The 26,203-nt window shown below is 42.8% G+C and overlaps 1 protein-coding gene across 2 annotated transcripts in view; it reads right to left on the bottom strand.

The window, feature by feature from the left end:
* prkar1b (protein kinase, cAMP-dependent, regulatory, type I, beta) overlaps positions 1-26,203 on the bottom strand; it is a 50,894-nt gene that overhangs the window by 12,528 nt on the left and 12,163 nt on the right. For both annotated transcript variants that reach the window (XM_028412834.1, XM_028412835.1), the window contains 4 exons: positions 24,298-24,389; positions 9,665-9,726; positions 6,423-6,469; positions 3,579-3,737 (listed from right to left, as the gene is read on the bottom strand). In XM_028412834.1, coding sequence (XP_028268635.1) covers positions 3,579-3,737; positions 6,423-6,469; positions 9,665-9,726; positions 24,298-24,389 — 360 coding nt within the window. The remainder of the gene's footprint in view (positions 1-3,578; positions 3,738-6,422; positions 6,470-9,664; positions 9,727-24,297; positions 24,390-26,203) is intronic.

Genomic DNA, 26,203 nt, shown 5'->3' with positions numbered 1-26,203 from the left:
ACAGGAAAGGGTATCACATTGTTTACTCAACGCTCTCCCAGATAAGGAGGGTGGTGGGATGGGTGGGTGTGTCGTGGGTTTAAAGGGGCGCCTCAGCTGTACATGATAAGATCGCTGACATGATGTTCATATTGTGTCATCGACATGCTCAGAGGCTGAAAATGCTTCAAGATGGGTTTTGATAAATCTGATAGTGATGTGTCAATCTGTAGGTAAAGTCCTAAAGAAACAGAAAACATGGAGATCTTCTCTTCCACAAGCACATCACTTAAAGGCCAGCATGATGTATCTGTATGAGCTGTACGGCTACATAACTAATGCATTATATATTGTGTTGTTTTAATGTCACCAGCATCATTTTCAAACAAGCCCTGAATATAGACATCGGTACAGAACAGCTACAATCTGAGATGTTGGGGGTTTCCTCACATGAACTGCTGGTTTCAGGTGCTTCCACTACATTTTAGTTGGAATAAGATCAGAATGTTGACTTGATCAGTAACTTTGTTCTTCTTTAACCAATCTTTTGTGTGGTTGTTGTTTTGTGTTGTTGTGTTTTGCTGCATGACCCACTTTGTCTAGAGCTCACAGATTGGGATAATGATATAATTCGCTGGTATAACTCAGAATTCATTGTTCCATCAATGCTGGCAAGTCATCCTGACTTAAGGCTGTTCCATACTCCACAAGAACAGAGAACAGAGAACTCGCTCCACGGGTGGTAAGAGTGAAAAAAAAAGTTCTTTTCGGCACGGAGGTACCATACTCCGCGAGACGTGTGTGTGCAGAACTCCTCATACGGCCCTCCTACGCAGCGCACGTCACACACAAAAGGTTGACAATGCAGTTGTATTGTAAATTGTGAGCACAGTTGTGGTTACCTGGACTAACGAGCTGATAATGTTCAGGGAAGAGGGCGTACAGCATGACAATAGGTAGAAGATCAGTGTAGCTGACTGTAGCAGACCTCTGGTCTGTGTGAGTTTAATTCTGTGAACGTGTGGATGACTGTCTGCAATAATACATCCCGTCTCCCAGTGTTTAAGGTGTGCGAGCCGCTGTAACGCCGTGATCAATACTGGGATTAATTTTATCGCCACCTTTTGGACAGACTCTCTCCTCTGTGCGCCGTGTTTCTCCTTCCAGGAGCTGTTTGCCAGCTGCGCTTCCTCCTTCTGTCTGTGTGTTCTGCACCTGAAGAAGCTCTTGCGCTTCAACACATTCATCACACCCACAATAAATTCCGACCAATCACAGCATGGTTGACACACAGCCTTGAGAGAAAAAGTTCTGCCCGGGCCATGTGTACGAGAGTGCTGCACAACGGGCGGTCCGAGATGACGTCATCTCGAACCGTCATTTTGTGGGCGTAACGTCGGCAGGGGGGAGGGAGTTCTCGCAGAGTATGGATCCAGCTTTAGATGCAGCAAAACAGGCCCAAACCATGATACTTCCACCACCATGTTTAACAGATGGGACCGGTTCATACACTGGAATGCAGTGTCATTCTTTCTCCTAACATTAGGCTTTTTATTCAAACCACATCATTCTATTCTGGTCTCATCTCAACATATTTTCCCAGTGGCCCTTGAGCTTTATCAAACTGCAGACAGGCAGCAGTGTTCTTTTTAGGGAGCATTGTTTGTCTCCTTGCAGCTCTGTCATGCACACCATGATTGTTCTCCTGATGGTGGATTCATCAACATTAACATTAGTCAAAGTGAGAGAGTCCATTAGCTAGACTAGAGGTCACCCTGGGCTCCTTTGTAACCTCACAGATTATTACATGACTTGTGTCTGTAGTGATCTTTGTTGATAGACCACTCCTGTGGAGGTTAACAATAGACTTGAATTTCCTCCATTTGAAGACAATTTGTCTGTGGATTTGTGGAGTCCAACCTCTTTAGAGATGACATATTCATGCAGAAATATAAAAAATTCTAAAGGGGTTTAACAAACTTTTGAGCAGCACTGTACACTGAGTGATCCAAAACTGGCACATTAGGAAGACTGGCAACCCAGACAGAGATATGGAAAAAGTAAGTAATGTCTACGTCTCAGAGCCGAACAGTGTGTGTATGCTTAACTAAATGGAATTAATAATAGATCACCCTAATTTGCTGATGATTTTATTCAAGATTAGCCCAAGAAGGACAAGCCGTATAATACATAATTTGATATAACATAAAATATGGATTTAATAGCTGCTCCAGATGGTGTTTCTTGAATTATAAGTAACTGTTAATGTAAAGCTATTTTAATTACCCTTAATCATTTTATGATTTGGAAACAAAACAGAGAAGTGAGGCAGGAGAGCAGATGGGAAAACAACGAAACTGATGGCAGACTCAACACACCTTCCGAGCTCCTAACTAACAAACTGCAGACGCAGGCACTCAGCATAATTTTTACAGGGACACACACACACACACACACACACACAAAGAATGCTCATTGTGTTGGCCTAAGTCGTTGCCAGAATACCATGCTTTACAAATCATTGACAGCAATAATTAACTACAGGTTCACATAATTGAATTCTGTTTCACCCCGTCTCTCTCCTCCTCCTGCTGCTATAAGAAACGAAGGAATGAGAGCAAGTCCTCTAAAAGAAAGGTTACCAGGGAAGGCTGTGCCCTCACTTTAACTATGCGCTAAGAGAGTGACACGAGTGCAGCGGGCAGGCCGGTGCCAACTTTACACTGAGCTTAAAAAAGCCAACAAAAACCAGACAATCCGTCGTCTTTCTTGGTGCAAAATGTTTGACATGGAACAGATTTTTCACTGCTGGTGCTGATGAAGATGCGCACAGGAGCAGAAAAAGGTTAATCGGAGGCTATCTAATTATTTGGATTAAGCTGCGAAGGAGTTTTAACCGGACAATTAGTCTCTCTCTCACACACAATAATATAATAAGTCATTCTCACAACACCCGAAGAGTGTGTGTGTATGTGAGTCAGTATGACAGCTAGGGCAGAGCACCTTGTGTTTCCAGTTTAAACATTTAGACATTCCTGCTAGATAAGCTCCTGCAGTGGGAAGTGTGTGTGTGTGTGTACAGGCATTAGAACCTCACTCACTCACTCACTCACTCACTCACTCACTCACTCACTCTAATTTATAATAATTAATTTATTTTATGTGATTTTATCTGAGGAGATCTACAGAGATGTTAAAAATGGGAGGACACACTCCTATGTGTTTTAGTAATACAAAAGTGAAAAGTGTTCATGCAGTTTTAATGGCTGAGTGGGAGAAAATCCTGCAAGTGAAGGACCAAGATTGATGAACATTAACAGTAGATCTTTAAGTGTCTAATCATCACTCATTTATTTCTAAGGCTAATTAGGGTGGATACCATAAAAATATTTTCACATGAACATGCAGAATGTAAACTAGTTCTACTGTAACCACAATCATTTATAAACCTTTAAAACATGATGTCACAGTGACATTTTGAACTTATAGACCCAAAATTGTATCAGTTTCATTTCGATAATCATTTGTGTCTAGTTTTTATTCATTCGTGTATGAAATCTTTAAATACGTAATGTGAGTCAGAATGACGGTGTTCTTACCATAAGGATGCGGCGGTAGCTGTCTCGGTCAATGCCCCACAGTTTGAGGTCAGTCTTGGCCTTGACGGTGGCGGCTCGAGGAGTCCCATAGATCAGGGCCAGCTCTCCAAAACTACCTCCTTCTCCAATACTGGTCACCCACTCACCGTTCACATACACCTGCAGACAGAGCACATAAGTCAGAGTGAGTGAAAGGGTTCAATATAAGCTCCTACTTTTTCTGTCCTTCCTGTTTCGTCCTGTTGCTCTCTAGTGTCAGGGCTGTTTGATCACTCACTAGGCTTGCCCCTAAGCATCTGATCCCCACTAAGCCCTCAGATGAGACCCTCTAAAAAGGCCCTCTATCCCCTCCTATCTCTCCATCAATCCCTTTTATTTCCTTTGTCTTGTCTTGTTACAAGTCTTCCCTGTGATTTGGGAGTGATGGAGGTCTGAATGCTGCGGTGGACTTTGTAAGTCTATTCTTACATGCATGGTCACTTACATGCACATCCACGCACACGCGCAGCTCTATTTAGGCGGGCTACTATAGCTCTGTAGACAATACAACCTCAGTGAGGCTCATTCAGACCGTCTCTGGGGCCGTTACGGTTTCACCTGTCGACACAATATCCACTATCTTGTTGACTTAATAACACAGAAAGAAAAAAGAGAGAGAGAGAGAGAGAGAGAGAGAGAGAGAAGGATGGAGGAGGGAGGGTCATCCCTTCAGTTGGGATTTGCCAGAATTGTTGGAAGCCATTATTCAGGTTTGGAGCAGACCACAGGGGACTCATCCTTCACTATCAACTGGGATGGCTTCAAAGAGAAGTAGAGTGCTGGCTACGCTTACGTCAACCCGAGTGGAACAATTATATATAAATGTTGCGTAATCAGAGAATGCAGGTAGTTGTAGTTTTTTTTTAACTGCTCAGGTATCTCCTGACCTAAACGACTTTTGGTTTGGATGATGCCATAAGATTTCACAAGCTGAATTTGGGTCTGTGATTGATTACATGAAACAACGGACGTCTTGAACGACATATGCCGTCTTCCAGCTGTCCCCGAATATGTAAATATCAACTGCAAATGTGCGCCTGGATGCAATTAAGAAGCAACAAATCAGTCAAGTACTGGAAGGTGGATGAGCAAGCTGTGTATTTGTGTTTGTGGTTACTCAGAGCTTGTTTCTATGGGCATGCCTGTGGACTATGTAAGTGTGTGTGTGTGAGGGCTTGTTGCTCTTTGTTGTGTTTTTGGCGAGTAATATATTCATTTCATTCCCAATGTCATATCCACTCTAAATAATAATAATACAAGAAGCATATTCGTACAAAATACGAGTGAAATTTCTTAAGATGTTTGCTCACACAATGCCAGTGATCTGTGATTAAATGACACTCAGTGTTTAATTAGAAGCAGCCATTAGAGTCATCTTTTGTGGTACACCCATATAAATACAGACCACTGTCTGTAAGTGAAGAGATTTGTGTGCAGACATGCAGGGGTGTTTACATTAGTGGCAGTGGTTGTCAGCTTTCAGGGAGTTTATGGGATGCTGGCAGATTTACACCCCAGTCTAATGAGAGACATCTCCACACTTTAATAACCTCGGCACTGATCTTGAAGTAGTTTAGTGCCTGGGCTGTGGCTGGGAGGCAGCAGCTGTCTGTAGAGATAGAAGGAGACACAGCGAGACTCGCACAGGGTTTCGGGTAGGGGTGAGGTGGAGGACAGGAGTCTTCTCACAACTTGGGTGAAGGATGACAGGATCCTGTTTGTGGGAGTTGTGCCACTGTGAACTAGGAATCTAATTTAAAGAGGAGTTCAGGACAGCGCAGAAACTTGAATCCTCTGCATGTCAAACACACACAGGTGGATTTGAAGACCCACAGGACTTTTTTTCCCCATGGTCTTTTAACGCATCATGTGTGAGGTATGGTTTCAATAAGTTTGATATCTCTGACTCCAACAAATAAGACAACAATGGAAAAAATGTCCTGAATCCCACGAAGACCCTTTAAAAGTGATGTAAAATGGTCTTTGTTCTAACCATCCGGCCTGAACATTTTGCCTTTGTCGGATCTCCGTCATGCTTGATGGAGAACAGTTAGGGCTGAAAGGTTTCCTCTTCCCATTCTCCCTTTTTTCCTTTACTCATGTTCCTATCTTATGTCTGATTTTGACCTAAATATAGCCTTAAATACACACACACTAGCTCTATTAGAACACAATCATGTGTCAGGAATCTGGAAATAGGACCATTATCTAATCGCATTTGACAAGACACCATCGGAAACAATGCAAAAAGAGCCTATGGTGATGTAGTCTTTCTATCAAGGCACCATCTCACTATTTCTACACTTCCTTCTACAGTATCTGGTGAGGTGGGTCAACGGTATTGGCAAGCTCAGCCATGCCTGCCAACCTGCCTCTCTCCTCTTACTCGCCGTCTTCTGTGCTCCCTGCTGTAAGCTGATAAGGTCACTTCCTGTTTAACTTTCCATCAGCTCCTGTTTTATCTCTTCACTTAACTCTATGGCTCTGTGTCAGAGGCTCGCTAAGACAAAAGATCTTCTGAGTTTGGGTGCCTTCACAGCGCGATCGGCTCTACAGCGTCACGTTCAGATTGCCATCTGAGTGGAACCAAAACTTTAAAGAGAACCAACAATTCTACAACCAGCCCATTGTTAGAGGGGGATACTGTCTAAACATGAATGAGAAAAGATGGGCTTTCCAATGACTAACAATCCTTCTCATAGAGGTACATTTGGATACATATCCCTTTAAACTAAATATTTTATATATAATAATATACTAGTAAACTATTGTGTATGTGTGTGTGTCTTCATGCCAGCCACTTACATCCACTTCACCCTGGTCGATCACATAGAAGTTGTCTCCTTCATCACCTGAAGAAAGAAGAGCAGAAACACAGCGGTTTGTAAATCTAATTCTTAGATCCAGTACTGTCTACATCCTCGTTCACTAGCATGCCCTGGTTTTGTTGGCACACATCATATGTTTGTGCCACATGTAGATCAAAGAAAGAGGGTACCAGTATTGGCAGGATTATAGTTTTGTCTCAATCTAGCTGCTGCATATTTTGATAGAAGGAGGAGTGAGGATAACACACTTTGCCTGGTAATGATTCAGGGCACCTCTCAGCTCCATTACTAAATATGACAGCCTTAAACTGAGGTGCAGCTTGTATGCCACATTATCCACTAATGTGCACGCATCCTACTGCAGAATTCCGCAGGGAATCTTTACATAGAAATGACTGCATCATAAGATGTAACTAATTTGCTTGCATCAAAATAAAATGACAGAATTTGCAACAACTTTTAAATCTTTTTTTTGGGTCTCCTTAGAAATTAGAAAGCTACTGAATTTCTTGTCTTGCTCCGGCTTTTCCTTTGAGAATCAGGCTGCCTGCAGCATTTGTTGTGAAATAAAGCTCTCAACAACATCATGTTACAATAATGGCCGTGTACAACCAATGAGAGTTTAACCTATTCTGTATACATAAATAACAAATATATTATATTTGCACGGCTGGGAGCCGAACTGCATCCCTGTAGTGTCAGTGTGCTGGGCTTTCAGAGTGAACCCATGAAGCGAGTCATAGGATCCTGTTAGTTGATGTCTGTTAAAAGCATTTAGTCTGGAGATAAGGCTGAAAAATGGCAAGTGTTCCTTTAATTATCCTATCCGTTACATAGGGCTGAGGGGAAATGATTAAAAAGGACTGACAGCCACATGCACAAGCACTGCTGATCTGTCCCTGCAGCTACCTCTCACCAACATATGAATGCAACTCCATTCAGAGGTACAAGTGGGTAATGATGCATGAGCCTGGATGACACAAGTATGCATGTGTATGCATTTTGTAGGTACCAAGTGAGGGCGTGTGTGGCTGTGTGTGTACGTTCACCTAAAGAGTTGAAAGGCTGAGAGCGCCCTGTGAGTAAAGTTCACAGGAGTTCACACGGCTAATTAATACTGAGTGGAGAGGGCTCGTTAATCATACAGCTCTATTTGTCACACAAAATGCTCCTTGTCTGTCTTAAGGTCCGTCCCAGTGGGGACCCCAGAAGACACACACATCCACAACCTGCTGCAACCTGGCCCTCTGCTATCTCCCTCTCTCGGTCTCTGCCTCTCTCTCTTTCATCTCATCTATCGCTCTTTCAATTCCCTCTCGCTGTGTCTCTCTTTTCTTCTGCTCTTCCTGTCTTTTATCACTTTGGTGCACAGGCCTTTGTTTTGCGCCTTTCCAATCCCCCTGAGCCTGAGTGCAGGCAAATATTTGACCAGAACGTGCACACGCACACACGCACGTATGCTCATGCAGGCTGGTACTCCTCCGTGTGGTCCTGTTTCAACACAAGCTAATTGCTATACACACTGTTAAGGTTCTACGGCTTTGCTGTAAAGGACAACATGGGTTACGTCCTCAGCCTGTAAAGGGTTTTCTATCCAAAATTCCGCTGCACCATAAAGACAAATATGTGTCAGACATGACCCTAAGGTGATTTTTCTTCTGCTAGATAAGATGGATTTTGCAGAAATTCTGCATTTCTGAAAAATGAAAAGATTTTTGAATTTGCTACTACATAGAAACCACAGAAAAACGCATGTTGCTGCTTGGAGGTACTCTGGTTCACATGGTCATTATTGCTATTACTCGGCTTTGTCTGATTTGCCCTGCTAGCTTTTTTCTTGTTTCTTCAGAACACTCACAGCTGCAGATTTGTGTCATTTTATCTAAAAGAAAGTGACCGCTGCAGACAGTGGCCCAGGCAGCTCTGCACCACCCTCCTTGCTGGTTAGCAGAGCTGTGGCTGCATCTTCCTTCTATTTATGCTTAATCTCCTTTGCCCTGTCACTTGCTGTAAGTCTGCAGTAAGCATGTGAAAAATGCAGAAGTATGATTTATAATTCAAGGAGCCCTGGAGTCGTTTGCTAAATGAGGTCTGGGAGCAGATTCAAATGAAGAATAAGCAATAGATTTTCATCAAAGAACCGATTATTTATATTGAAGAGTAGGTATAATTACCAATAAAGTACAATCAAAATACTTCTTGACTTTATTTTGCATGTAATGATAGAGTAAATTCCCCTTTTGTTTAAATACTACTCAAACCTCACAGTCAATAACTCCTGGCTGTGTCTAAATAGTGTGTGAGTGGTTGGTAGCAGGGTCAGTTTGTTGAAGCTGTACAGTAGTCCAGACATTAGCAATGACATCAGAGCTGCTATAGTGTATAACACACCCTATAGTGTATATAACAATAGGCAGTCTGGGACTGGGGCCCTGCAAAGTTAGCTAGAGTTATTATCACCAAATTAGGACTCCTGGATGCTGTCTCAGGAGTAGGTGGGAGTGAGTGTGTGGGTGTGTGTTCCTTCACTTCCAGTAGTGTCTATATAGGTGTGTGCTTGTAAGGCATGTTGCAAAAGTGTAAACTATGTGATTTTGTGCAGGTTTGAACACAGTATTATCTGGAAGTGGGAATTTGTCTGCGAGAGTGTGTGTTTTGAGTGTGTTAAATATGTGATTAAACGTGTCTGTGTCTGTGTTTGATAGGAGTTTGAGTGGGGGAGCACTGGAAAAACATAGTCTGGCCCTGCTGGCCTGTGTTCCTTCAAAGCCCGGGGATGTCTCGAGTGAAGGTTTTGACGGCCGCTGTTAGGCGGAGAGGAGAAGGACCTGACATCTGTTGCAGAGGACTGAGGGAATGTTTGAGCAGGGCAAAGAGAGGAAAAGGGAGGGAACACTGGGAGTGGTAGGACAAAATAAACAGTGGTGGCAGTGCAATAGATGTATTCTCTTTGAGATAAAACCACCAAAGGTCTTAATTACTTCCTTTAGACAAGTGGATCAAGGTTATACTGACACAAACAAGCAACAACCAAATCTTCTTACAGAGCGCTCCCTGACAATTCCTTTAATTTCGTGGTTTTATTATTAGGTTGTATTTTCCCCATAGTAGCATCAACAGTAATTTATTGCTACTATATTCTACTGTAATTTACTTTACAGGTCATATGTGACTGACCCAGACTCTACAAATTCATCAAAACAAAATATTCATACAAACCTTGCTGGATCACAGTTTCCCCTGCAATGTGGGTGACCGGGAACATGGCATCAAATATGTCACTGGAGAAAAAAAAAAAGAGAAAGGAAAGAGGAAGAAGAGAGAGAGAGTTATTAATCACATTCTACTGTTTATTATGGTACATTATCTAATGTTTTCTCTTCTTTAATCAGCCTCAGTCTTCTCAGCACTTTATCTCAAACACAAATATACAGCCCTCAGATAAAGAAAAGACAGTAACCATCATCAACATGTCCGATAGAAAAGGCCATCTTCAGCTGGGTGCATCCCACAGGCAGAAACTTTCCTCAGGCATGCTCAGAGTAAAACGCTGATGAAAATGATGAAAGAGCCTGGATGGCAATGCGGTCAAAACATGTAGTCCATGATACCTCAAGAACTGGAGGTGAGGTTTGAAAATCTGACAGTACCATGCAAGCTCATGTTAACCGCTACAGCTATACTGGTTACCGTTGCTAGGCAACATCATCAGCTGCACTGTCTCAATAGAGACAATTTAGGTTATCATCAGCCCTTAAGTTTCATCCATCCATATTTGTCCTGTCTACTGATGTCTAGACATTCACCTCTATAACACCATCATGCTTTATCGCTTTCAGAAAATGTCTGCGTGTCTTCACACAGTGCTGGTTCTGTGCATAGGCCTGATCATGAATGTGCTGTTTCAGCTCATGATTAAAGCCTGCATCGGCAGGTGTATCTTCCTTTAGAGGTGCTGAGAAAACAAACAAAACAATAGCTAAGCACTTAATTTCTGTTTCAGCCCAGCAAAGGGAAAGCGGCTGTTAGACTGTTGCTAATCGGGCTGTTTAAATGCATGAAGCCTCTGAAGATTAGAGTTCCACTACTGGGATATGTCGGGACAAGTGAAAACTAAGTATCCTTCCTCTCCTCCTCTCCGCCCGTCTTACACCTTCAGGGTATATTTATCTATCTAATCAGCTGCATACCAAGCGTCTTATAGAGAAATATAGAAAAAACAATAAAAGAGGGTCAGGCATATCAAAGGCATACAAGACCTGCTGAGTGAATGTGAAGCAAGTCTGAGCTCGTTCTCAGTTATGTGCGTGTGTATTACTGAAAGTGTGTATTTGAGCCACTCTGTCTGCATCTGAGTACATGCTGCCTATGAAAACACACAGGTTTGTACAAAATAATGTGTGGGTGTTGAATAAGTGTGCACTCTTACAACAGTGCACTACACTTACACGGCCAAACACAACTTTGCAGCGCGCTCACTACAGACATAAAAGTGTTGCTTTTCATAAAACCTCCCCGGTAAAAAAAAAAGAAAAAAGTGTAGGTCAACAGATGTTGGGGAGAGATCTGAGGATGTTGTTGAGTGGTTTGGAAGTGAGGGGACCCCTTCTGGTATTTGTTTATGTGACACCGAATAAAAAGCAGACTTAAAAAGGTGGATTTGAGCCAACTACACCCACAGGTAGGCCCTGTGCTTTGCAGCTGGCCACTGACTCACGCATATTTGAAGACACGCAGCACAAACGTGTGCAAAACAAAAACTCTTTGAAGTTAAAAGATGCAGAATCCCCATGCCGTATAATGACGTGGTACTATGCATGCAACCAGTTGTGCATGTCAACAGGCTCATTTGTAAGTATGACAGCATATTTGCGCGCGGGCATTCTCGATGAAAACTGGCACTGATATGACATGCTAGCTCAAACCCTTTGATCGTGATTAGTCAGGGCAACATCTGCAGCTGAGTGCCCTCAACTCTCCTCACATCTGTGGCCACCTGTGCTTGGCATGGAGTCTTTATACTCTGGGAAGTTTTTAGCAGTTGGTCTCAGATCAAGTAATAATGTGCAGTAAAAATAATTACTGTAGACTTACTGCAGTGTAGACAGTCTAAAAGAAAAGACAAAGGAAAAATCTTAACTCTGGTGTCCTTTGGCTAATTAGATAATGATGGTATTGATGATATTAGCATGATGAAGAGGATCAAAAACAAGCCACCCTGCATCTAGGTAATTACACTTGCCTACCTCTCTCCTTCCACTCAGTGAATGCATCACCGAGCACAACAAAGATACCTATGCAGGTAATTGCTTCCCCTTGTCTCTACCTGTCTCTCTTTCCCTTTCTTTATCCCCCACTTCCTCCATGTCGATCACTTTTTCCCATTCCTCTCCATTCTCAATTACCCCTTTCTTCCCTCTAATTCTCTCCTTTCCCCGCCCATTTCTCCCATCTCTTGGTCTATCGCCCCCTCTCTGAGTGTCCCAAATGAAGTGATTAATCTTGTCCTTTCCGCTACCTGTAGCCCCACTGACCTTATGAAAAGACACGAGAGCAACCCCGTTAACAATGGATGTGCTGTCCTGACAGAGACAGATATATATATAAAGAGAGAGAGAGCGAGAGCCCCTGCAGACATCAAGGGGGGTAGGAAGTTCACCTCCAACCATGGGAGAGAAACAAAACTTCTGTCATGGATGGAATATGCAGTGATGCTTCCCTAAAACACATGGTGTCTGCATGCACACACTCACTTTATACACTGACTGAAGGAAATGTAAATTTATTTCATGACATGCTACCATATTATTAGGACATTTTTGCAATCCGTGCACAAAGTTATCTTGACGTGACATAGACAGCACATTGTCTATAAGAGTTTCCCGCCAAATAAGGCAGCAGTTTCAAGTGCAGAGTAGGAACAGGGCGGAAAGGCCAGACTGATCATGTTTAACATGACATTAAACATGATCAGTCCAGCCTTTTTGACCTATTCAAGGCAGGACTATTGCACCTTGGCATTCTGTGTGCATGTTTGATTCTTAATTCACATAGTCCTGATGATACTTCTTTGAATTTAGGTTTGACTTGGACTTTTTTTTCTTTCTTTATGTACAGGCGTAGGTACATCATACGTGTGTGTGTGTGTGTGCATTTCTGTGGGAATGACAGGAAAAGTTAATGTGCTCTTTCACTCTCTCTTAGACACATGCTTACAACAGTGCAGCAACAACCTATTATTGTTCTCAAACACCCATAAAAAGTGGTTTGCTTGAGGGAACGCAGCCATTAATTAAATAAAAATCAGGCCCGCTTGTTGTAGCTGGATTGCTTGTTGTTATTCCAGGTTGCCGATGACGAGTTCCCTCTCTCACTCACCTTTTCCTTCCTTCTTAATCTCTCCTGCAGCACAGCTGTTTATTTCTGCAGCAGCAGACATCTTATCTTTTACATTACTAACATCAACACACAGCACTGCCATTATGCCGTTAACACCAAAGGGTTCTTTAACAGTGTGGCGTGCCGCCATGTTTTTGTGTTACTTAATGGGCCGCGGAAAGTTGAGTTACACAATTACCTTAATGGAGAGAGCCCATCCGAAATGCTTACTCTGTTTGGGCAGAAGAACTTTTGCAATATTCAAAATAATCAACAACTGCACCACAAACGGGAACTTCCCAGCTTTCCGTGTTGTGTCTTGGCTTGGCAGCAACATGCCACCGGTTTGGCGAGTCTAGCGCTGATGCCGTAAGTGTTTGATGGATTAATATTTACAGTCGAAAGTAATTCAGACTGCTGATTCTGGCACACCAGAACAATAGTCTTTGTTTGGCAAGTCTAAGCAGATCCAAGAGAGAACTAATGGTTTGAAGACACCAAGTGCACCTTAAAAAATATTGAAGGGTATATTCGTACACTGCTCATAGTAACATATATGCTGATATAACAATCTCGTGAGGTGGGAATGACTGATGTATTCTTGAGAAACCTGGGATTGATAAACTGAATTCACGCTGCATATTTACTGTAGTCTCCATAGAATTAAAAGCTCTCAAGAGGACTCAAAGCACATTCCTAACGACCTTAAATTACAGGTTGCTATAAATAACATGTACTACTGTACTGATTTTTATTTGGCTGTGTTGAGATTAGTCAGCAAAACATGTAAAAACAGAGGTTAAGTCACAAATGTGAGCATGCAAACATACATTTCCACTGATGACTGCTAAACAGAACCGTTTGCCTGTTATCATAGTAAGCTGGAAAACAGCTTTACGAGGCTGACTCAGTGGCGTACAGCTTAATGTCCACTGTTTAAAGTTAAGCACAATGAGCCAAAGTTACTCACACGGAACAACCAACTCACCCCACTCAGCGCTGCAAGTGTGGGCACAATGGTTTTGTGTAAGCAAGTATACACACAGAGGCACTTTCCAGCACACAGACACACATCACTGATAACAGGCGGTAGTATGACAGAGCGAGAGAGAGGAAAAAGGGGGGAGATGAGGGAGGGATAATTATAAAGTACTGAAGCATTCAGGGAGGATATTTATGACATAAAAGTTCTTGGCACGTGCCCTCGCTCAGATCTCTGCATAAAAAAAAAAATGGAAAGACCAGATCATGGCAGCAGCAGCTATTCGTCTTCACAGTGGCCTCAGGACTGAGAGAAACCCAGAGCGGCGCTTGGTTAAAACCACAAAGACTTGAAACTATCTGCATAATCACTCAAAGAGGTGAGCTGCACCTTCATGTCCCCTGTTACCATAGGCCAGGAAAATCAACTTTCCATTGCATGCTGCCGATATTTAGTTCAGTCAAATTTTAGTTTAAAACAAAAAAGCAAACAAGAACTTTTACTCTTCTAAAACACATGAAATATTCTTTTACCGTCTATTGTCTAAAGACGTTGTGAAAGTCGAATTTAAAGAGAGCACTGGGCTGACATACTAGTGTCAAAGATCGGATATTCTCTCACTGCGGAGGTCTTGAGAGGTTTAGTTGGTGTTAAAACCACACACCTGGCCTTGGTGGGTTTATAAGGGGTGTAAACCTGGAAGCATCCTGTTGCCTTAAAGTGTAGCCAACGTGTGTCTGAGTGTGTGTGCATCGCAGGACCAAAGCACCTGAGGGCTAGCAGATTTATGCTGGCGATCTGTGTGACCTGAAGACATCTACCGACGTCTGCAAAGGTCAGGCCACCTAAGAGGAAAGCAGCTGGAAAGACTGGGAAGTCTGTGTAATTTAAGTCGTCTTAATTGCAAACTCTGCGACTTAAAAGGTGTTGAAGAGTCATAGTGAGGTACATGATCTTCCTCATCACAGCTTTTACTGACTGAGTACAGGTGAAATCATTTTCCTTGTCTGCCAAAGCCTCCTTCATGAGAGGCCAGTCTGATGTTATCACCTCTTCGTCATGCAAAGTATTGTATTGTATTGTAATAAAAAGGTTTGAAGAGAGAAAATCTTTCAAGAAGACAGAGGAAGAGACAGAGAGGTTACATTAGTAAGAGCAGTTTTGAATACCAGACAGCTTAGGCACTCCACCAAACTTAACGAACACCCTTATTTCACACGCAAACAAGCTGTTTTACAACAATTTCCAACAATCTCAGGAGTAATAATGACGTAAAAGTTCCAACACACGTACACCTACATCAGGCATCGGGAAGGTGAGAGCCAGTGTTGCATGGCAGAGGAAGAAAGGACCAGCCTGAAGACGAATGAGTGTAAAAGGGAAGGGAGCGGTTGATAGGAGGATGTGAGGAGGAAGGAGGATATGATGCGGGGCAGGAAAAACAAACTTTGGCACTATATTCATGGTAAACAATCTTTGAATTAGAGCTCCTATCCCCACATCCTTTTAGCAACTCAGCGACTCACGTTCAGTTAACTCTCAGACTGCGTGGCTGGCCTTCTGGTGACATGGACAGAGGCTCCCCCTGCTTCCCTTTGAATGGACTGTTGTGTGTATTAAGTGTGACAGGGCTGTTTCACAGGCCTACCTGATGATCCAACACACACACCACCTGCTGATGCAGCCATGATGTCAGCTTAAAAATATCACAAACATGTCCAACCCTACTGCCTCTCCCCTTCCTTCCCTTTTTTGCCTTCTCGCATTTTTTCAGTATACTGATCAGGCTGCTGCGCTGTTGCTTAAATATTAAACATTTACTAACTTTAAACATTTTTTTTACTTACATTGTTTTCTATCTTCACCATGCTGTCATTCTCAACCACATTTTCAGTACTCATGGATTTTCACACTTTCCTAATGCCCCCTTTGCTCTGTTATCCTTTGCCACAGGGCAGGAAAAAGCGAGCTCTTCCTCCACTCAGAGAGAAAAGGGCTCAAGTTGAATCAGGCGCTGACAGGACAAAGCCTCTACCTCTCTGATGTGTCTACAGGGGATGTGTCACTGGAATGAATGAGGAAAGAGATGTACTCATTTCCTCGCTCGTCTTGAAGAGACATAAAAAAATGATTTCACTGACTGCACACAATTATACTGTGTAAAGATAAAGTAACCCTATACATTATGTACAGGTGCCAAGAACCGTGCCTCCTTCACTCTTACACACATACACATCCTGACACGTCGCTAAACATCAGAAGGCATGCCGCTGTCCTGCGGGCATGTCTTTTCCTCTGCTCTCTCCTCCGCCCTCCCCTCCCTTCCCTCCCTTCCTCTTAGCAGAAGACATGAACAAGAACAAGATAAGCATTTGAGAAGCAGATCAGGCCGCAAATTGTCTTTTGTTGGGGTTTAAACCTGAGAGGTGTTTACACAACAAGGCCATTTATGCATGCACCCTCAAACACACATACGCTGAAACTGAGACAGGGAGAAAACTCCTGACAACCCCCGAGGGCCCGAGGGGAAAAAAAAAGGGGGAGGGAGGGTACGAGGGAGGGAGGGAGGGAGGATGAGTGGATGACTAGATGGAGAGAAATGAAAGAGGCATCCCCTGCACTACATGTGTGTCTGTGTGTGTGCCATGTGTGTATAAACCTCATCAACCAGCGCTCTGGGCAGTGAGGTAATGGTGCATTGGGTGCACAAAGGGGAGAGAAATAGCTGACATTCAATAGCTGACATCTGACTGACGTAAGGCCGTGCCTGCTGTAAAAAGACAGCTCTATCATTGACAGCGCTGACGGCAGACCTCAACAGTGTTGAGCAATCAGCTAGCAGTTTGTGATAGCAAATTATTAGGTACAAAAAGAATACCTTTCCTGCTAGGATCCAAGTTCATGAGAAATTGAAAAAAATGGAAAGCACTGATTTAAACTTAAAGCTTAAATTTCTTCCTTTATATAATGGAATTAACAACACTGATGGCATGCAACTTTATGAGTTGTCCCATACTGAAACTTATTATTATAAAACAATTATAAAAATGAGCTGAACGGGGTGACACCATCAAACCAACAAGGAGGTCATGGGAGAATTAACACACTATAACAAGACTGTTGTCTGTGCCTGCGCACTGGAACCTATCGCAGTAGCATAGACAAAGCAGACGAGATGTATACAATAGGAGGCCATGGGCCAACCCGGACTATTCTGTAAGGCGCTAGGCTGCTCTGTGCCCAGCTAATGTGGAGTGGTCAGTGTGTATGTGTGGGTTGTATTTTGGGCCTGGCTGAGCTATAAAAGCACTGAAGGGTTGCAGGAACATCATGTCCTCTGAGTAGGGCAAACAGTGGCCATGAAGTTATTGCCATGCAGACTCGCACGTTTACCCTACATATTCATTCAGAGGAATGCAACTACAGTTTAATGGTGTGTTTGTTTATCAGTGCCACTCTACATTGATCTACTTTTTACACAATTACTGAAAGAAATCAAACGTTTCACATAAAAAAAAGCATCTGCTTATTATATTCCCATTCAATCAGAATGGGAATATAATAATAATAATAGCATGTTATATTATAACGTTTTCTTTTTTTATTCTTATTTGTTGTTAAACTTCAAAATGAAGAGCAACTTCTCCATCTTTTAAATTAACTGCAAGACACGGATGTTCTGTAAATTCATACATGTACATAAACATATATTTTATTTATATCATGAATGCGTATCAGTATCAGCACACAGACGCATGAATATTCACAAACACAGACGCACACTCTCACACATCATGCTGATGGTATAAGCAGCTGAGAGGGCAAAGATGAATCATAACTAGCTGGGAAACAATCCTGCACAGACTCTGGGGTGTGTTTTGGAGGGAGTCTGGCATTCTAAAAGGACTCCAGACACCAGTGTTGCTACACTTCTCACTACTTTGTGAACAGCCTGATGGAGAAATGGACAGAATGAAGGATGGAGAAGGATGACAGGGGGTGGAAGAGGCAGCAGGGGACAGGTTAGAACAGAGCAGAGAGAGGACAAAAGTTTCCAGCTATCCATGTGTGTGTTTAACTGTGTGCATGAGTGTGTGCACTTGTGGACGTGCACATTTGGGAGTGTTTATCTGTACTAGCATGCAAACACACCGAAAAGCTGATATGAACTTCCTACAGATAATATGTTTGTGTGTCCTGGTGTTTTTATGGACGTAAAGGTGATATACTGGGGGAGGTGAGCGTGCCAGCTTCTCTTCAAGCTGGATGGTGGTGGGGATGGTCGAGGTTCAGTCAGGCCTGCAGCTCTCCTGTGGTGAGTGACCTCATCGCCTGGCCCCTGGCATTGTGGCAGCAGCACAAAGCCAAGCAGGGGGACAGAGAGAAGACTACAGATGAATGTGGGGGAGGGACTGGAAGTGCGTGTGGATGTGGATGTGAATGAGCCTGCGTGACTGAGAGAGGGAGAAAGACGGGAAGAGAATGAGAAAGAGACAGAAAAAAGCAGTGAATTCTAAAAAGAAGACCACCAGGCTGAAGGATGAGAACACACAGAGAGTCAATAAAGGCTAGTAAGACAGGAAACACTCAAACAACTAGACTAAACAACACAAACCTGCTAATTTGTCATTGATTCATTCTGCTGTGGTTGCATTGCCTGTAATAAAATACAAATCATGCATCCAGTTAAACACCCTCACTGCTCTTCCACCTGAACACACAGACCCACAACAGAGCCTCTCAAATGATGGGCATACATGACCATAAAGCCGGCACACACACACACACCGCGGGACACTTCCTCAAGAGTCATCCTCAAATCAAAAAGTTGGGTTAAAGAAGACTTGCAAACAGTACTTGGCCATTCAGTGCATCTACATCCTGTTTACGCTGCACTAGAAGCTAGGAAGTGTCATCCTGCAAGGGGTCCCATAACACAAGCATGCGACAATAGAGTTCTTTGATTGGCAGTACAGCACAAAGACAAGTGTGCCTGTCAAGAATGATCCCAATGATAGTTACTAAATACATGTTGTGTGTGGTAAAAACACCCCCTAGGGGCTGCTATATGGCAAACAGAGACTCACTGAGCAGATGTGCTTTATGTATTTTAGCAACACACAACGCTATTTTCCAAACAACCTGTGTTTTGGATATTAACCCATTCACTGTAGCTCCAATTTAAAGCTCCAATGCGAGTTCTACAGAGCCATCCTGACAGCTTTGTTCATCTGATATGCCTACATGGTACACTATCTCCCATCACACCCTCCTCTGTTGTTTTGTCCCTTCACACAGGCCTTAAATAAACTTCCGCTGGAACACAAGACGATCTTTTCTCAAGCTACTTAAGTGCCTTTCCTTCACTATTGCTTGTTTATTTGAGTTTTCTGTCACTCACTGATATATTTATTGTTGTTTTTGCACCTTTTTAAGCACGCACACAAACACATGCAGACACACAAAGGGTGCCAGTACACTAAAGATGTTCTCTGTCTATCAGCAGGGGCCAGTGGGGAAGGTGCAGAGGTCAGGGTTTAAGGGTCAAAGGTCAACTAATCAGTCACTTCATCAACTCATTACTGTGCTTGTTAATTAGAGGATTAAAGCAGGCAGGATGATGTAAGCGCCACCTCCTTACAACTCCTTTGCCCCATTGTATCTTTACATTTTTTCAGCAGTTTCTTTAATTGTGAAGTCGGCTTTTCTGCAGTTATTTTTCTCTACATATCCAAGACAAAGTCTTGCTTGATTTAGATCTTGACCTGAAAAGATTTAACAACTCCTGTTGCCAGATGGCAATGTTATTTTAGAATATTGTTGTGTGCCAATACAGCACAAGAAATGGGATAAACAGGGTTTCCTCATGCTTGCCAAACTATTTATGTGTATACGCAGAAGAGCAGGTTTGATAGTGTGCGTACTGTCCCCGAGAGAGTGTTTTGTGGTATGAGAGCATTACACTAATGGAGGAGCTGACAACTTGATGAGCACATACAGCATGTGTCTATTTGTGTGGTTTGTTTGTGTCAGGGGGGAAATAAATGCAACTCTAAAAGATTTCCCAGGGGGCTTTTTTTAAGAATGGCTCCTGTCCGTTTACTCTCCATCAGATGATCAACAAGGTCATTCAACCAGGTGTGCTGAAAAACAGGCCTACATTAACACATACACAGTCTACTGCTATCAGGAGTCTCATTTTCATATCGCTTTAAAAGGAAGTAAGATAAGAAAACACTATTACAGCAGGAACTTAAAACAGGTGATAGTGCTTCTATTGAACGTATTAAAAGACTGGCTCTTAAGTGGGGACAAGGGGAAGTGGTGAGAACATGATACTCATACTGGGCAAACAGGCTATACATACATGCATGCAACCACACAGCTGTTTAGAGAAACCACATCCATAATGATACAACACCACTTACATTTAATATGAGAAGTATTAAATGCTGTAAGTGAGCGGAAACACAATAATCAAACAGCCAGATGGCAAGATGAGATATCAGTTTCACTCGCTGTGATAATACAGTTACAGTATTGAGACAGGTGGCTGCAGACTGATTTGGGTGTTAGCAAAGCAGGATCAACACAATGTGAAATCAAACACCTGCTCCCAGCTTATCTTGTGTAACCATGTGTGGGTTTGTATAGGCATATCATAATGAGGTCATTATAGGAGCTAATTGGCAGCAAAAAGAAGGGTCCACCATGTGGCCTGCAGGCGCTATGACACAGACTTCAACATAGAGATCGAAAACATAAACAGATACAGATTTGGTCATCTATTGCTGTTTTTCTTCTCAACAAATCTGTTTTTTTTTCTCCAAAAAATGCATTCAACAGATCTAGGTTTCAGCAGAATGCATGCATTCACACCACAGTGTTACGCAGGTTTTTTTATCTACTTATCAGAGCACTTCCTTTCAGCACATGGCACAAACACAAACATTTGCAATGCAGCAAAATGTGTTTGGGTTTCATTTCTAGGCAGCTGGGTAAAGGACTGCACACACACACACACACATGGATGGTTGAGCTCAAAAACATTGTGGCCATAAAGTTTGACACATGGAATGGTGTGTTAATCAAAGACTCCACGCTCACAGCTGGAGCAGACACACTGGGAAAACATGTCAACCGTCAACCTTTGTGTCTTTATGTTTCTCATCATAATCCCTGGCATGCTTTGTAGTGATGGTGGTGTTTGTCCCTTTTCTGATACTCTTTGCAACTTTATTCTTTCAATCTGTATTAAAAGTCATTGTCTTGTGTGTTTTTGCTTGATTACCAGATTATTATTATTATTATCAGGTTTGCTCCTCCACCCCCTTTGGATGCTCCAGAACAACACATACACACATCCTGACATCTTTACATTGCTTGAAAGCTAAGAAAGCAAATGTCTGCAAAACAAGATATGATCAAAGCACAGACAACTTCCTGGCTCTGCTTCAGTTGAAGTAATATTCTGCTTGTCCCAAGATGCCCTCCTGCATCTTGTGTCTTCTGTCTATCCTATTCCTGTAATTTAGCATTTATGGATTTTGGAAAACATTGGAAAATCAGAATCTAATCTAAAATCTAAACTTTGCTGTGTACATATGGATATAAACCTAAAACAATAAACTCTGGAAACAGATTATTTTCAAAAAGACGATCATCATGTGTGCATACTACTGTAATTATAACCAAATTACAATGGTTTAGAATCTCAAATTTGAACATTCAAAATATACAAAACTACACAATTCACAAAATGTGAGTGTTGTGTATGTTACAGTGAAAACACATCGTTGGACGCTGCAGAAACAGGCAAATTTCAAAAGAAAACAGGATAATTAAAAGGAAGAAAAACAAAACACAGCCTTCCAACTAGCATCTGTTATTAAGCTTTGTAAAAAAAAAAATAAACACTGCTTACTTGGCCTGTGCAGTGTCTTGGATTGCTGGATAGATAGATAAGTAAGTTAAGAAGACAAGATAGATTAGGAATGAGAGACAGGGTGAGAGAGGATAAGACAACAAGGGAAAAAAGGCCACCAAAAAAAAGTGATGAGAGGAAAAGGAGAGCAGTGGAGAGAGCAGGGAGACAAAGAAGGCTTCATTGTTTTCTCTCATTACTGAAGGGGATGATAGCATAATATAGTGCTAATGGGGGAACAAATCGTGTGGTGTTCAGCTTACATAACTGCTGAGTGACTAATCACACAAGATGTTTCCTTGACACACACAGACACACAGCTATTAACCCTGTGTTTATACGCACAGTCGCCTCAAACAATAACTGTCATTTTATCATTTCAGGGAAATCATTGAACAAAATGAAAAGCGTACGTCACTGTCAAATTCAAAGTTGTGTGCCTCCTGGCACTGCATCCCTCCTGTGGATGATAAAAAAAACTAGCTTGTTCACATACTGTCTTGTTAAATAAAGGCCTCACACCTGGAGCAATTGTCAACTGTCGCTGCCTTCTCACCCAATGAGACCATACGTGCAAGAATGTCTGATAAACCAAATGGCCAGCTGTTTGCAGAAAGACAGAGAAAGAGAGAGAGAGAGAGCGTCAGGCAGAGATAGAGCCGCGCAGTCCGACTCCATCTGCTAATCTGCGTCAGTCCCAGCTCTGGCACCTCTAGAGAAAGCTGATGTACTTCAGACCGTGACTTCATCAATGCCAACGACAGAAGGCATCAACAAGCAAAAATTGTTTTTCACTCTGAAGCTGCTGGGTTTGGCTTGATTTTCTGTTTGACTGCCTGCAGTAAGAGGGACAAACATAATTCTGCTGGACTGTCAATACTTTAGGATGAGCAGAAATCACAGATACACCTTTGCAGGAAAGATCATATGCCAAATCTAACTAATGAGAACATGGTGTATACGCTGAACAAGCAGCAATCTCTGGGGCTGAGGAATGCAGCTGCTGGTCTTTGAGTGGCCTTGTGAGGCTGACTCCAAAAAGCAAGTCGGTCGCCCTAGACCCTCATGTTTAAATGCTGAGGAAGACTGTTTACAAAACAGTTTTAGTCTCTGTTTAATTCCTACTTGATTTATTTAGCTGTACGTTGGATGCATTTTTATATAACTATTTGGGTCAAATTACATTAAAGCTCAAATTACACATTATTATGGCAAAGACCATAACATCCTGGTAACTGAACCGTGCATCAAAGACCTTCTGGCAGCTTTTTCATTAATGCTGGAAGACCACATTTGACATACATCAACACTTTTCTGTCTGTGGGAACACAACAACCGCAACACAACCGCAATGCAACCAAGCCACCAGTCAGTCAGCCAAGCAACCAGCCAGCCAGCCGGCATCATCAGTTGTAAATGAAGAGCGAGGAAGAACAGAAGAGAGGGAGGGACACTTTAAGAGCAACAGACAGGAGTACAGAGTCAGGGGAAGGAAAGCCAACTAACTGCCATGTCCCTGTAAAGTTTAGCAAATCAGATAAAGTTTTCACTGGCTGAGACCCTTCTGCACTGCTTGATGCATGTTCGCCCACAAATCCCACAACAATGAATTCCTGTGTGCATTAATGGTTGATGCTGGCTGTGTGCAGTGAGACAGCAAACATGACAGCCAGTCGAATAAATTCTACATCATGCATGGTATCATGGGCTGATGACAACACCATTACATAGCTTGGCATGCCAAGAGGCCTTGAGTATATTAAAACCTGATGGTTTATGGTCTCCTGCCAAATATTTTTCTGTTGTAACTCAAATCTGCCACATCAGCCACCCAAGTACATGTTTTTTCAGACTGTCCAGATCTATCACATGTTGCACCCGACTCTAGACTACTTCAGAGGCAGTGACGTGCAATCAGAGGCCCGCGTCCCTGTGCCAGGGGAGCACGGTAAATTGTCAACCGACGAAAGAATGGAAAAAGTGTGTTTTGGGTTTGGTTCGTGGAGGCTCTGGCCAACAGGAAAGCTCCGGTGTTTTCCTCTCCACGGGGTATAATGGATTCTCCCCGCTAATGAAACATTATTCCGGCTGGCGGGCTGGGCCGCCAACCACCTGAGAGCCTTTTCCCACAACACCCCATCCCCTGTCAGAGCCAGAAACGGCCATCAGGGGTGATCTGGGACAGATGGAAGGATGAGGACGGCTAAAGAGAGGAGGAGTGAATGGGAGCAGATGGCAATTCTCTGTATCTAAGACAAGTATGAAGATTTCCACCCATATCTGAGAACATGCAGCATTAAATACTGATATACAGTGAGGTTACTGTGGCAACCAAGAACACATTGCAATATAAGACCCACCCCTTTTCCCCCTCTCCCCTGCCACATCTGTGTCTGTTCGTGCCTTCAGTGTCTCTGCAGGCTTGAGATGCAGACAACACTGGCACACAGTGGCCACAAGGGCACTACAATTCAATAGAACAAGGGTCTGTTCATGATTTTATCTGCAGGAAAACATGCACATATAATCCAAACACAATCCAAAACTGTCACTGCGGTCAGAACGTACCTTCTCTCGTTGTCATCCAGGTGAGCAAACAGCACATTCTTAGAGATGGCCTTGGCCAAGGCAGTCATGGTCTTGTAGTCTTTTGGAATCACCTGTGCAGACAAAGAAGTAAAAGCTACTACAGTAAAGTAGACTGCTGCAACATTATTGCAGGTGGATACATGAAACAAACCAGCAAAAACACATAATAGGGCCGACTTCAAAAGCGGACAAAATTCTGTAATTAGAGAGCAGAGCATTGGCAAAGTCTGAAAGGAATATCCCACACGTGTGCTTGTGTATTTTTGGGAAAGCCCATCTGTTCAGGGATTACACTCAAAATCTCACACAGACCTTAAAAATTCACGAGAGCCCTGAACTCATTCATAAAACATGCATTTTCATGTCCCAGACTCTGCAGTCTGTGTGCATGAAAGGGGGATGGCAAAGTCTGAGGCCACAACAAAGCTACACTGAACACTGTTTATGCAGAGGGAGGCATCTCAAAAGACAACTTACATTTATTTTACCTTTGAGAGAATAGTACAAAAAAATAAGATAAAGAGTGGACAGTGTATGTGTTTTGTTTCTTATTGAGGGAGAGAGGAGGGGGTAGGCTGTAATTAAGTTAAAGCAACAGATGTCTCCACATGAAGAGAACCACACTGTGTGCACACACACACACACACACACACACACACACAACCACATCATATGAATGTTGTAAAATGTATAAAAGTACTGAAATTGTATCTGTTTGCAGAACCACAGGCTACTTGGTGGGCAGAAAGAGAAACAGACTAGTCTGGCCTGGAAATGAAGTCGGTGGCGGACACAGATTTTAGGTCATCCTCCTCCTACTCGTTGTCCACAAGATCAAGCTACAGCTCTGTCACCTAGGAGATCATTAAAATGTCAGGGCGCTCAGCTTGTTACGAGCCTGCAAAGAGCTTTTGCACTGACAGTTGTGAATCAGAGTGCACCCGTACCTTTTCACCTCACGTCAATGATATTTCAAGATATTTGAGCAAATGACAGGTAATAAAGCATTAAAAACCAACAGCGCTGCAGTATGAGGCGAGCTGTTGTGCTGTTGTACTCTTAATATCAGCAGGAATTTTAGAGGTGGGAGCTGTTTTTGGGGGATAGGAACCATCCCCTTGTACTTAACCCACGCTGTTTGATGCAGGCGGTAGTGAATGTGATCTCAAGGTCTGACTGACAGACCTCACAAATTGTTTAGACTGACAGGCTTTACAGCAAAGCCATTTCAGTCAGACAAGCAGGGCTCACTAATTGATTGTGTTCTGTTAAATCGAGTCACTAATGGAAGAGATGACGTGGGGAAGATGTCAACTCATCCAGTAGGTCTGTGTGTGTGTCTGTGTGTGTGTTTGAAGCAATAATGTGCTTTCATGTTATGATTTAATTTCAGTTCATTCTCTCTCTGATGGGTCTGTTATGTTCGGTAAGCCGTACACGCACTCATTTATTTTTTTTAGTCACTAGACATGTGTGTATTGTTGTGTGTCTGTGTGTGAGTCAGGCCATGAGACAGTAAAGAGATGAGGCTACAGATGGAGGGGTTGGCATTTTTTGCCGACACATACCTGCAGGGTCTGGTAGAGACACAAATGCACTGTGAGTGTGTGCACACACCTGACACACACAGACATTCATTCACTCACACACACACTGCATGCTCCAGTAGCCACGCAATTACAGCGTGGTGACGGGGGTTCATGCCCTTATGTCATTACCCACCAATTAATGGCGTGTCAAGTTCATTACAAATGAACAAGCACAGTAATGATACACCAACTAGTGTGTGTGTGTGAGAGAGTGTGTGTAAAGGTGAGCTACAGTTTGTGGCGTAGGAGCGTCCTTTACTATGGTGCCAATGAATCAAAGAATACACAGAGCAGTT

Source organism: Parambassis ranga, chromosome 8 (genome assembly GCF_900634625.1).
Source record: "Parambassis ranga chromosome 8, fParRan2.1, whole genome shotgun sequence".
Lineage (NCBI taxonomy): Eukaryota > Metazoa > Chordata > Actinopteri > Ambassidae > Parambassis > Parambassis ranga.
Note: the sequence above shows the minus strand (reverse complement) of the source record. Positions and strands in the feature narration are given on the sequence as shown.